The sequence below is a fragment of the Macaca thibetana genome, chromosome 8 (genome assembly GCF_024542745.1).
Source record: "Macaca thibetana thibetana isolate TM-01 chromosome 8, ASM2454274v1, whole genome shotgun sequence".
Classification (NCBI taxonomy): Eukaryota; Metazoa; Chordata; class Mammalia; order Primates; family Cercopithecidae; genus Macaca; species Macaca thibetana.
In genome coordinates this window covers 133,209,164-133,223,558 of record NC_065585.1, presented here as the reverse complement: position 1 = coordinate 133,223,558, position 14,395 = coordinate 133,209,164, and the positions used below count along the sequence as shown (strand labels likewise).

At 43.7% G+C, this 14,395-nt stretch overlaps 1 protein-coding gene across 3 annotated transcripts in view; it reads left to right on the top strand.

The window, feature by feature from the left end:
* The first annotated feature begins 2,615 nt into the window (after window positions 1–2,615).
* The window catches only part of PRSS51 (serine protease 51), a 25,661-nt gene continuing 13,881 nt past the window's right edge, over window positions 2,616–14,395 (top strand). For all 3 annotated transcript variants that reach the window (XM_050801118.1, XM_050801117.1, XM_050801116.1), the window contains exon 1: window positions 2,616–2,729. In XM_050801118.1, coding sequence (XP_050657075.1) covers window positions 2,669–2,729 — 61 coding nt within the window. In that variant the 5' untranslated portion in view covers window positions 2,616–2,668. The remainder of the gene's footprint in view (window positions 2,730–14,395) is intronic.

Here is a 14,395-nt window from a genome sequence, read left to right as displayed (position 1 = left end):
CTGCTCTGAGAAGCTGTTCTATTTAGGTTGCGTGCATTGTTTAGGAGGTGGTCTGCCTGCTGCTTTAGAGAGTGGGTTCTGGAATCAGACGTACCTTGCTTCAAATTCTGCTTCTGCCATCTCCACAAGGGGCTTTGCACAGGTTATTTAGCCTCGCAGAGCTTCACTTTCCTTACCACTACATGGGGGATAAGAATAGGCTGACCTCCGCGGTCACAGTGACGACGGCACAGTAAGGCGTCCATAACTAGTTTGCTGTGATGGTGGTGTTGATGTTCTGCAGCCCAGGCTACAACTTTAACCACCAAGTTGGCATTTTCAGCCAGTGATAGATCACGGCCATAGACTTGGCTTAGGCACATGGGATCCCAGAGGCCATTCCCATCTAATCCTGTCTGATTCCAAGTGAGTCACTGGGGTGCTAGAGGGGTTGGGTGTTGATTGGTTCTGATGCTTTCCTGCGTGCTGATGGGTTTGCATTTCAGAACAATCCTGAGAACCGGATGAAGTCAGCCCCTGCCTCATTTCGTGGAGGATACAGCCAGCATCACAGGGCACTGAGCATCACACCTGGATTCCAATCCAGGTTGCCAGTCTCAGAGGCCCTGCTGCTGTCACGGTGTGCTTTTATATACAATCCTATTGAATGATCACACGATTTTCCTTAATCCTCTCAAAAAACCCACAAGAGGGAAGGAGACTCAGACTTTAAATGACTTGGTCAAGAGAATGCAACTCATCAGGGTGAAGCCAGGTCCGGAACACCTCAGGGTCAGCCCCTAGCTTGAGTGGGAGGTGAAGCCTTCTCTTCTCAGGGCATCCAGCCAGGCATGCATGCATTCATTAGTTCCGACTATTTATAAGTGCCTAATATGTTCCAAGCAACATTCTAAAAATGAGATAAGGGAGTACATAAAAAGGAAAAAGCTCTCACCTCATCCAGGTTATAGTCTAGTGAGAGAGACAGAAAGCAAATAAATACTGAAAGCATGGATGATGTCAGAGGGTGACAAGCGCTAGGGGAAAAATGAAGCAGAGAAGGGCATGGGGAGAGCAGGCTGGGAGGGGTGGGTGCTGTTTTCTGCAGGGTGATTGGGCAGGTTTCACTGACGGGGCGACTGGGAAGATACCTGAAGGAAGGCGGGAGTGACCCTTGGAAATAACTGGGGGGCTCTTGGATAACTTGAGAGCCTTGTAGGTAGCTGCTGTTTCAGCCAGCAGGCACTTCATTCATTTCTTCTTTGAGTGACAAGGACTGTGGTTGTGAATGAGAGGAGATGGGGAGGTGGCTATAGGTAAGTCACTGACAGGGAGGGAATTGGGGAGCTGTTTATTTTGAAGGATTTAAGGTGGCATGACTAAAGCACCTTCAAAGGCTGATGAGAAGGATGTGGAAGAGTAGGAGAAGTGGAGGATGAGGGAGAGGGCACATAACTGATGGTATCAGATCCTTGAGGCTGTAGGAGGAGCAGAGGGGAGGGATTATCTGTAATCAGAGCACCTCTCCTTGGAGCGTTCTTGGCCCATTTTCCGTTTTCCACAGCAACTCCCTCTCCTGGGTTTCCTCCAGCTCTTCTGGCAATTGCCAGCCTCCTTTTCCAGCTCTGCCTCCTCTGTGTAGATGCTGAGGGTTCTTCAGGGTCCAGCCTGGGCCTTCTGCACTCCTCTCTGCAGATGCTCTCCCCGGGGGACCTCACCCACCCCTGGACTTCAGTAGGCTGATGACTCCCCAGCTTATCCTTCCACCCCAGACTTTCAGATTGGGCTTGTAGCTGCCTGCTCATCCCGCAGAGCCCATCAACCACGGTGCCTCTCTGCTCCGCCTCGTTGCCTGTGTTTCTCTCCAGGTCCGCTGTGTCTTTCCTACTTTAGGCCCCTGTCATGTCCCGTCTGTATGACTGGAACCACTTCCTACGTGATACTCTCTTCTAGTTTCATCCTCTCCAAAGTATTTTCCACGTTACACCAAGAGTCATCTTTTTTTTTTTTTTCTTGACAGGATTTTGTTCTGTTGGCCAGGCTGGAGCAATGGAGCAATGACAGCTCACTACTGCTTCGACCTCCTGGGCTCAAGCATCCTCTTGCCTTGGCCTCCAGAGCAGCTGAAACCACAGGCACCCACCACCATGCCTGGCTTTTTTTTTTTTTTTTTTTTTTTTAGTAGAGATGGATCATCTTTTAATGCAAATGTTACCACATGACCCTCTTTAATTCCATCCCTTCCTCCCCAGCTGACCTCATGGGTAAGATCCAAATGTCCTAACAAGGCATTTCAGGTTTTTTGTAACTTGGTTCCAGAGAACATAAAAAATCACCCAAAAACCTAGAGCTCTTTAACACCAAGGCAGACACTGGAGTAAAAGCGCAGCATCAAAGGCAGGAGGGGAGCATGCCGACAGCTGCTCACCCAGCCTGGCCCTTCCAGGGTGCCCCGTTAGCCCCTGCTGCAGAGGGGACGCGAGACAAGGAAGGACAGGACATGCGGACTCTGCTCACCCAGGCTAACCTGCATCCCCTGCCCCTCCCTGAGCCCAGGGCTCACTGTGAAGTCACCAGCCCTACTCTGCCCTGCATTGTGACGCCCCTGCCAGAAACCACTGTGGCTGGCATGTTATCAGCTCTGGCTGGAGGCAAAGGTTGGGCAATTTTGGACTGAAATGACAAGAAGATGTTCCAGCTTCTAATTCCCCTGCTTTTGGCACTCAAGGGACATGCCCAGGACGATCCAGGTCTGTGCCAGGCCCTCCAGGAGCAGAGGTTGGGGGAAGGGATGCCATCTCTTAACTGGCTCCTAGAGAGTTAACTTAGAGGCCCAAAGGATGCTGAGTTAGGGCCAGTGACTCAGGAAATGAAGAGATTATAATCGATCAATCCAAGTCCATGCATTGGTTCTGCAAAGATGCCGTCTAAAATGATTCCCCAGGGTCTGGACCCAGAGTTCTGGAAGTTCAGGGGAATTGGAGGAACGATTTAGCAACTGACTTTGCTTCTCATCTCCACCTTCCTCTTTGTTAAATCATTAACAATCCTTCCAGGTCCAACACCCTTGGGGTGGGGGCAGCACAGTAGTGGTGGAATAAGGCCTTATTTAATTTAGAATGCCAGTATTAGATTATATAATCTCGTAACATGGAGAGCATGATAGGGCTATTATGTGGAGTAGATGAGTTAATGCAAAGTTTGTTATGCAGAGCCTCAGTCCTGGGAAAAGCTCCAGAGGAAAAAGTCCTATGCTAGACATGATTTGGAAATGTTCCATTTGATAATTTTTCTGTAGATTCACTGTGGATAACCACATATAAAAGGCTCTGATATATTTTACAGTAAAGAAAATGGCTTAAGTTTAATTTTGTTGAATCTGGCATTTTTGAGATGGATCTATCCATAACATCACTCTTGCCCTGACTCCCAGCCTGATTCAGAACATTTTATATTTATTCTTTTGAGAATTACCTGTTCCTAGAGTTTTCCCATTTTTCTTATCTGGGTGAGTTTTTAAAGCTGATTTGTGGACCGTTTCGAATTTTAATGACATTAGACCTTTGTCTCTTATAAGTGCTGCAAAATCTTCCTACTTCTTCAGTTCTCTTGCAATTTTATTTTGGACCAAACAAATTTAATACGTGTGTAAAAAACTTGTCAGTATTTTTACTTATGATTCTTGGCTTTTATTTCATGTTATTGGAAGGGCTTTTTCATCCCAAGAATATGAACCCAGCATATTGGACAGCATAGAGTGAGCTCTGAAGTAAGATTGTGTTCTAATTATATTTCCTCCACGCACCTGCTATGTGACCTTAGGATGAGTTACTTAATGCTTCTGCATTTCAATTTTCTCATCTGCAAAATGGCCATATTAAGGTTGTTGTGAAAATGAGATTTGCACAAAGCTCTGAGAACTGTGCCTGAAACTTTGTACATACTCAAAATACGTTAGCTTTTATTATTCTAGAGCTTTCGTGACTTTACTTCTTAAATTAATTTTTCCCCATTCTGGATTAGTAAAGATATTTTCCTATGTTATTCTCTAGAAGTTTCATACTTTCATCTTTTACATTTAGACTTAGAATCCATTTGGTATCAATTTTCATACACAATAAAAGGATCGGGATGAATTTTTTTCCACCTTGATATCCTACCAACCCAGCTCACCTGGGAACATTTGCTCCCCAGCCGCCACCTGTGTCAAAAATCAGGTCTCACTGTATCTATCAGGCTGTTGGTAGACGCTGCTTATTTCATTGGCATATTTATTGATCTCTGTGTCGCACCACACAGTCTGAATTCACACAGTTTTATAAAAGTCATGAACAGGCCAGGCGCGGTGGCTTACGCCTGTAATCCCAGCATTTTGGAAGTCCGAAGTGGGTGGATCATGAGGTCAGGAGTTCGAGACCAGCCTGGCCAACATGGTGAAACCCCGTCTCTAATAAAAATACCAAAAAAAAAAAAAAAAAAAAAAAAATTAGCCGGGTGTGGTGGCAGCGCCTGTAATCCCAGCTACTCAGGAGGCTGAGACAGGAGAATCGCTTGAAGCTGGGAGGCAGAGGTTGCAGTGAGCCACAGTCATGCCACTGCACTCCATCTGGGCGACAGAGTAAGACTCTATCTCAAAAAATAATAAAATAAAATAGAAAAAACACTGCACCAGTGCTTGCCACTTCACCTCTGCCCCCCTCTGCCCGTCATATCCAAGGTGCTCAAGCTGTCACGTGCCATGTAGGTGAAGCTTCTGGGCCATGTGTTGTTATTGCCTAGTATATTGCAGTGGCTCTTGAGGAGATGAAATATTATTCCACGTGTACACTTGTAGCCCAGTTTACTTGTGATGTGCCCATACTCCTAGGGTGCAGACCATTAAGCTCCTAACCAAAGCCACAGGAACTTATGACGCCCCTCACCATTGACTAGTCCTAGAGTCACAAACTGCCAAGTTGCCCCCAGGGCATTCCTATTGCCTGGCTCACCTCTCTGGATTTCCTTCTTTTGCTATAAACTGGCCCAGTAACTCTTCATTAACTTAACTCTCTAGTGCTTTTGACCAAGGGATGGTACATATTTTACACTTTGTGATTATTCTCAGCAACAAGGTTGTCCAAAATTCATATTCCATCTATTTTGGTTTTAATTTTTCTTTTTTTTTTTTTTCTTTTTTGAGATGGAGCCTTGTTCTGTCTCCCAGGCTGGAGTGCCGTGGCATGATCTCGGCTCACTGCAACCTCCGCCTCCCGGTTTAAGCGATTCTCCTGCCTCAACCTCCTGAGTATCTGGGATTACAGGCGCCCACCACCATGCCCGGCTAATTTGCCTAGTTTTAGTAGAGTTGGGGTTTTACCATGTTGGCCAGGCTGGTCTCGAATTCCTGACCTCAAGTGATCTGTTCCGCCTCTCAAAGTCCTGGGATTACAGGATTGAGCTACTGTGTCCGGTCTAATTTTTCAATTCTGTTATTACCCCTTATTTTTTATCTGTTCCTGCCAGCTCCTTTTTATTTTATTCTTTCCTCTTATGAGCTTCTATTTTATAGTGTTTCATCTTTTCTTCAACATCCTTGCATAAAACAGTTCTAAGCTATTTTTCCCCTGATACTAGCCAAACAAATGTATTATTCATGTTTATGTTGTATATTTTGTTTCTTTTTTTGTAATAGTTTTGCAAGATTTTCCTATTTTTCAGCTTGTTTGTTTTTAACTCGGGGCCAGTTCTAGGAGATCTGCCTTTTGGTCCACATGGTCTAGATAGAAACCCACTGCTGTCTTTCCTTTTTGACATGAGCCTGGTCGTGATCTTCTCTCTGTACCTGGAGGGCTGTACGCTGGCAATCCATCATCTCTGTTCAGCCTGCCTGGGGACAGTGGTGAGGGAGTTGGGGTCCCGATCAGTCACAATCAAGGAATACAGTATTGGAATACTTGCCTTCAGAAGGCGGTCAGGAAAGGAGCGAAGTTCTATCAGCTTGGATGGAATCTTTTCATGTGTAGGGGTATCCTTGGATTTCAAGAGGTTCTTCCCTCTTTGTGGTGATTTTCTTGAAACTCAAAGCCTTTTTAATTTCCTGAGCCAGATACATATTTTCCTGTGCAAAGACGGCTCTAGTCCTGGCTGGGAAACTTAGATGCCTCCCCATCTTGCCCGTGACCTTGAAGAAGCTGTGTCAAGGGCGGGAGGAGAGGTATCATACAGGCAGACTGTTCTGTCCAGCATGTCCCAACAGAGGTCAAGTGGCTTCCAAGGGGAGCTCCCTGTCCTTCCCATCATCTGCTTGGGCCACAGGCTTTTGTCCTCTAAGCTGTAGGCCATGGTGGGACTCTGTGGACATTTTTTCTTGTCGTTCCCAGTCCTCTGCATTTCAAGGAACTCTAGAATAGCAATGCTACATGTCTGTGCCTTTTCTGGGTCTCCTTTCATCCTGGTAAAATTATAATGAAAACATACAAAGTTTGCAGAAAGAGTTTGGTTCTTCTAATTTCAACACAGATAAGTTTTCTTTTCTTTTTTAAAAATGTATTTTGGCCGAGCGCGGTGGCTCACACTTGTAATCCCAGCACTTTGGGAGGCAGAGGCAGGTGGATCACTTGAGGTCAGGAGTTTGAGACCAGCCTGATCAACATGGTGAAACCCTGTCTCTACTAAAAATATTAAAAAAGTTAGCCTGGTGCAGTGGTGGGCACCTGTAATCCCAGCTACTTGGGGGGCTGAGGCAGGAGAATTGCTTGAACCTGGGAGGCAGAGGTTGCAGTGAGCTGGGATTGTGCCATTGCACTCCAGCCTGGGTAACAAGAGCCAAACTCGGTCTCAAAAAAAAAAAATAAAATAAAATATATTTTGGTTAATTTCAGTATGCACCTAGGATGGGTGTATATGTATATGTATATTGTGTGTGCATAATGTATTTATAAGCCATCTTTCCTTAAATGTCACTGTAAAGTTATTTTACAATTCAAACAAAAGATTATATATTGAAACTCAAACTACAGACCCGATTTTATTTTAAAACGACTGAGGTGTATTGAAAATATCTAAATATATCAAACAAAAGATTATATATTGAAACTCAAACTAGAGACCCAATTTTATTTTAAAACGACTGAGGCATACTGAAAATACCTAAATATATTAATAAAGGGTCCAAATCATCAAAAAGAATGGTGGTGGAACTATGGCCAATATCTTTTCATAAGGGCCATAGTGTAGAGAATGCATGTCAGGGCCTGGAAACTATTTTCCTGGTTCATCCATGGAAAATGTCCAGACAGTGGAAATCCTTGATGGAAAAATTTCCAAGGTTTTTCTATGTGTAAGGCAAAAAAGTGATGATTTCCCATGGGTGCTATTGAAAATAAAGCATATAAAATGTAAGTTAGAACGGGGAGCTTGCTTCTTTCAGCTGTGTCCAGAGAAGCAACACTGAATCATGAATCTAGCGTTATAGTGGCCAGAAGGAGCAACGGCATGTGAGTAGGCAGAACTGTGCACTGCTATGAAGAAATACCTGAGGCTGGGCTGAGACTGGGTGATTTATAGGAAAGGAGGTTTCATAATTCTGCACACTGTACAGCAAGCAAAGTGGTATCTGCTTCTGGGGAGGCCTCAAGAAGCTTCCAATGATGGCAGAAGGCAAAAGGGGAACAGGCATGTCACATGACCAGAGCAGGAGCAAGAAAGAGAGAAGGGGAAGGTACTACACACTTTTAAACAACCGGATCTCACAAGAACTCACTCACTATCGCGAGAACACCACGAAGGGGATGATGCAAAACCACTCATGAGAAATCCACCCCCATGATCAAATGCCCTCCCTTCAGGCCCACCTCCAACTCTGGGATTACAGTTCAACATGAGATTTGAGTGGGGGCACGGATCCAAACTATATCAAGTGTAGTGGTCTGACTCTAGAATCAGACTGCCTGGCTTCCATTCCCGGTTTGAGCACTTACTGACAGTATGCCCCCGAGGAACTTGCCTGCCTCTCTGGGCCTCCATTACTTCTGTGAAATAGATTTAATAATAAAATCCATCTTATAAGTGAAGATTAAAGGAGTTAATATGTATAAGATCAAGAACATAGCACAGTGCCTGGGCTACAATGGGTGTTAGCAGTTACTATTACAATGTCTTGCCCTGCAGGGTCCTTGAGGAAGGGGCTGGGCCTGATTGACAGACGGTCTATGTGGAAGGAATAGCATTGAACTAGGATTGAGAAGACCTGGGTTTGAAGCTCAAATTTGCCACTAAGATAATATACAACCTTATGCCTGGTAGATTTTCAATAAATATTTCTGAGATGAATAGATGAGTGAGTGAATAATGAATAATTGATAGCTCTTAATCACTACCCAGATTCAACCAATTCCTGAGAGAGAATCAAAGAGGTTTCCAAGATATTGTGCCAGCAGAACTAAGACTTTCTGATTCAATCCCCTAAACGAGTTGTTCTGAGTACAGTTTGAAGATCTAAAAAGCTTAAAACTGGGATAAATAGAAACTGAAAATTATGGGTGGTAAACCTCTGTGAGTAACGACTCCAAAAGGTTGCATAAGCTGAAAGCACTTAAAACATTCAGGAAACGTATAGCTTTTTTGTTCACTCATTTATTCAATAAATATTTACTGAAACTTAACATATTCAAAGACTGTGTTAAATGTTAGCAATACAGAGAGGGCACAAAATGATTTACAGCCTCAAGGCATTTATAGTCTAGTCATGGAGACAGACGTGTCAACAGATAATTCATACAACATGGAAAGTGCCCTGTTGACATGTTTTCAAGATGCTTTGGGGTTTCAGAGAGGGGCTGAATGCTGAGTTGACCACCAATGGCCAATGATTTAATCAATCATGACTATGTAAAAAAGCGTCCACAAAACCTCCAAAGGCAAGAATTTGGAGCCACTTCCAGGTTTCTGAACACAGGGAAGGTGGCATGCCCAGAGAGGGCATGGAAGCAGCACGTCCCCTCCCCCATACCTTGCCCTGAGCATCTCTTCATCTGGCTGTTCATTTGCACCATTTAAAATATCCTTTGTAATAAATGAGCACTAGTAAGTAAACGGTTTTTCCTGTGTTCTGTGAGCTGCTCTAATGAATCAGCAAACCTGAGGATGAGGTTGTGGGAATCCCCAGTTTGTAGTCAAGTCAGAAGTTGTGACCTGGAAACCTACTATTTGTGATTGTTGTCTGAAGTTAGTGGGGGGGCATCTGTGGGACTGAGCCCTTTTACCCTGTGGGGTCTGCACTAACTCTGGTTTCTATCAGATTGAGTTGACTCGTACGAGGCCCAGCTGGGGCCCCATGGAAAACTGCTTAGTGTGTGAAAAACACTCATCCACCTGGCGTCAAAAATGGACTATTGAGAGTGGGGGGTGTATAGAGTAGGAGGAAACTGTTTGTTTTTTTCCTATCCACTGAGCAATGTGACTTTGTCTTGTTTGTGGACATGGGAAGGGACCATGGAAGGGTTTAAGGAGAAAATCAGCAAGATCGCCCCCACATGCTAGCCAGGGAACTGAGGTGGCCGTGTGGGAGGTGGGAGGAGGGGGTCGAGGGATCAGGGCTAACATGAGGGTGAGGACACTGCCCCACAGTCCCAAGGAGAGATGCCAAGGGGGCTGACGGAGGCAGGGGCACAGGAAGAGGAAACACAGGGTCCTCCTCTGTGTGTTGGAATATGGGGGATTTTTGGAGCTGCAGGGGCTTGAGGAAGAAGTTGCAGCTTCAATGGGGAAAAGAACAGCTCCAGGCAACATGGACCAATGCAATCTCTATTTCACATGGGGATCAACCTGGGGAAACAGGAGGACTGAGAACAGCCAACTCAGAGTAAAATGCAATATCCTCACAGGGTGGCAAGAGTAAAAAAAGATAGTGCCAGCTTCTGCAAAGTGACATCTTCTGACATAAATATTACTAATTTATTGCCATAAATTTGGTGTCCTGGGCAATCTGTGTTTATTGAATTTTAAGCATTGTCAGCATTAAACATAAAGTGAACGTTTACTCTCTGTTTAAATGCTACTAGCTGTGGGGTTTTCCTTAGTGCTGTGACCAAGATTGTTAAACAATTCTACCACTGCAACCATGCATTCTTAAACCTGGTGGCTGAGAGCTCTGAGAATTGAATAAACTCTTTGATGAAGAATTTGGGCACTGAATTCAGATTTGGTTTAAACCTTCAATATGAAAAAAAAGCATTTGTCTATTTTTGTATTGGTGGAGAATGACTACCACTCAGTTTCAGTGTAACAATCAAAATTGAAACCAACCAGGCATCTGTAACAAAAACTATTGCTACACATTCACGCTAAGCTGGGTTTAGAGCTCACCGTGGGCTTGCATTCTCCGTGGATATGTGTTCACTTGGGAATTCGAGAAACTCTACAGAGATGGGGAGAGGAAAATGCAGAGAGAATGGGGGAAAATGAGGAGATCAAGAGCGGAGCTGTGAGAAATGGGAAATACCCTTTCTACTCTGATTTAAATTTCAAGTCTGGAATTGCAAAACGTGAAATGAAAATCTGGGGCAAGAGATGGGATGAGAAATGTCCACCCTGAATTAACAAGAGATGAGCCCTAAATAAATTCTCCTAATGATGTTACAGCATTCTAATGCTGTAGAGTGACATCTTCTAACATAAATCTCTACTAATTTATTGTCATAAACTTGGTGTCCTTGGCAACCTATGTTTATTGAATTTACATTCTAAAGCTGTAACATCACTAATGCTTCTTCTCTCAAAGAGAAGATTATTAGAGCAAATGATGGCAATCATGACAGATGGACATGGACAGATTCCTTCAAAAGAAGCTTCTTCAACAATCTCTTAGAAAAGAGAATGACTTTCTAAGCATTTGAACCATAAGAAGAAATGAAAAAGGAAAAGGTTTAATCAAGCAACAAATTTTAACTTCCAAACATCAAAACAGAAGAAATTGATACATTGGGTGAGCTGAGTATTATTCACTGAAAAACAAGTTTTATTTTCAGAAAAAAAGATGTTCAAATATCCTTAATATTTAGATAACTTTTTTACAAAAACAGTTGGTAAATATTATACTTAAAATGAACTTTAAACAAGTTCATAGGTGATGTCCTAGGAGCACAGAGGTAGAGAAATGACCTTTCAGAGCAGATTCTTGGGGGGGAAAAGGCCATGTGGGACCCCAGATAAGTATCCTGAAGGAGCCAGGGCAAGATCACATCCCTCAACTTTAAATACAGTCAGGGGATGCATAACAACATTTGAGGCAATGACAAACTGCATATATGACAGTGGTCCCACAAGATTACAATGGAGTTGAAAAATTCCTGTCCCCCAGTGACATGGTAGCTGTCACCGGAGCACAACTCATGACTCATGTGTTAGTGGTGCTGCTGGTTTTAGCAAACCTCCCACACTGCCAGTTGTATAAAAGTCCAGCACATACAATTAGGCACAACGAATGATACTTGATAATGATAAGACGCGATTATGTTACTGATTTGTGTATTTATTACACTATATTTTTTAAATAATTTTAGAGTATGTTCCTTCTTATTAAAAAATAATTAACTATAAAACAGCCTGAGACAGGTCCTTCAGGAGGTGTCCAGAAGAAGGTATTGTTATCATAGGAGATGACAGCTCCAGGCATGTTCTTGCTCCTGAAGACCTCCCAGTGGGACGTGGGACAAGAGGTAGAGGTGGAAGACCATGATATCGATGATCCTGACCCCTGTGTAGGTCTATGAAGAGCTAATGTGTGTGTTTGTGTCTTAATTTCTTTAAAAAATGTTTACAAAGTAAAAAATAATTTTTTAAAAAATAAAAAAGCTCATGAAATAAGGATATAAAGTTTTTTTGTTTTTTTGTTTTTTTTGGTGATGGAGTCTCACTCTGTCACCCAGGCTGGAGTGCAGTGGCATGATCTCAGTTCACTGCAACCTCCGCCTCTGGGTTCAAGCGATTCTCCTGCCTCAGTCTCCCAAGTAGCTGGGACTACAGGTGCACGTCACCACACCCGGCTAATTTTTGTATTTTTAGTAGAGACAAGGTTTCACCATATTGGCCAGGCTGGTCTCAAACTCCTGACCTCATGATCTGCCCACCTCGGCCTCCTAAAGTGCTGGGATTACAGGTGTAAGCCACCACACCTGGCCAGAAAGAAAATATTTTTACAGTGTACAATGCGGGTTTTAAGCTATGTTATGACAAAATAATTTTAAGAAATTAAAAAAATAAAAGTTTATAGGTAAAAAAAGTTACAGAAGCTAAGATTAATTTATTAATGAAGAAAGAAAAACTATTCTTCATAAATGTAATGTAGCGTAAGTGTGCAGTGTTTACAAAGCCTATAGCCGTGCGGAGTCTTGTCCTAGGTCTTCACGTTCACTCACTGCTCACTCACTGACTCACCCAGAGCAACTCCAGTCCTGCAAGCTCCATTCATGGTAAGTGTCCTGGACGAGTGCACTATAATATCTTTCATATCATATTTTTACTGTACCTTCTCTATGTTTAGATACACAAATACCATCATGTTACAGTTGCCTACAATATTCACTACAGTAACTTGCTGTATTGGTGTGTAGTCTAGGAACAATAGGCTATGCCATACAGCCTAGGCATGAGCAGGCTACACCATCTAGCTGTGTGTAAGTTCACTCTATGATGCTTGCCTTTAACCACATATTTCTCAGAAAGTATCCCATTTTTAAGCAACCCTCCAACTATCCCTGGCCCACTCAAGAGACTCTTTTTTTTTTTTTTCAGACAGAATCTTGCTCTGTCTCCCAGGCTAGAGTGCAATGGCATGATCTCGACTCACTGCAACCTCTGCCTCTCGGGTTCAAGCAATTCTCCTGCCTCAGTCTCTCAAGTAACTGGGACTACAGGTGCCCACTACCATGACTGGCTAATTTTTGTATTTTTAGTAGAGACGGGGTTTCACCATGTTGGCCAGGCTGGTCTTGAACTCCTGGCCTTATGTGATCTGCCTGCCACGGCCTCTCCAAGTGCTGGGATGACAGGCGTGAGCCACTGTGCCCGGCCCCTCATAGACTGTTCTAGATAGAAGCCCTGTCTCACTCTCCTCCCATGTGCCTGTTCCCACCCCCTCCGGCCATCATCTAACATGGTGGCAAAGGGATCCTGTGGGCTCCCTCTGCTCAAAATCTATCACCATCTCCTCCTAGCCACCTATACAATGGTAGCAGGTAGCAGAGGTAGTGGACAGCTGTGCTGTTCTTGACTCCGTGGGGAGGCTTCTAGCTTGTCCCCAGTCAGCATGCTACTCACTTTCAGGCCAAGATACACTTTATCATGTTAGCGAGATGCTCATCTATTCCTATTTTTATGTGTCGTTTAAAATTCGAGAACAATCATTGCCTGTATTCTCTAGCTATCATTTTTTCTCATTATTTTTATAAAGAGTGACATTTATGTTTTGGGGTACCATTCTATGGGCTTTTACACATGCATAGATTCACGTTACCCTCACTATAGACAAGATATTGACATTTTTAGTACTCCCAAGAATCCCCTCTATCTACTCCTTTGTACTCACCCTCCCCCATCCCCAACTCCTGGCAGCCACTGACCCGTTATCCATGCCTAGAGTTTTGCTTTGTCTAGAATGCCATACAAATATAACCCTACACAGTATGTGACTTTCTCAGCCTGTGTTCTCTGACTTAGCGTAATGCTTTTGAGATTCCTCTGTTGTTGCAGGCACCCATAGTTCCTTTTTATTTGCGGGTGGTATTCCATCATGTGGGTAGATTACAGTTCACTTATCCATTCACCCATAGAGGGATATTTGGGTATTTCCAGTCTGGAGGATTGTGAACAATCCCACAATAAATATTGCTGTGTGTCTGCTACAATGGCTAAAATAAACAATTCTGATAGTACCAAGTGTTGGCAAGGATGTAAAGTGATAGGAACTCTTATCCATTTTTTTTTTTGAGACAGAGTCTTGCTCTGTCTCCCAGGCTGGAGTGCAGTGGTGCGATCTTGGCTCACTGCAACCTCTGCCTCCTGGGTTCAAGTGATTCTCCTGCCTCCTGCCTCAGCCTCCCGAGTAGCTGGGACCACAGGCCCATGCCACCATGCCCAGCTAATTTTTGTATTTTTAGTAGAGACAGGGTTTCACCATGTTGGTCAGCCTGGTCTCAAACTCCTGACCATAGGCCTCCCAAAGTGTTAGGATTACAGGCGTGAGCCACTGCACCCAGCAGGAACTCTTACCCATTGTTGATGGGAATGCAAAATGCTGCAGCCATGTGGAAAGCAATTGGGTAGTTTCGTAAAAGGTTGAGTGTGCACTGACCACGTGACCTAGCAGTCACTATCTGGATATTTATCCCCCCAAAATTAAAAATTGCATTCTCACAAAAATCTCTTTTAAACTCTGTTT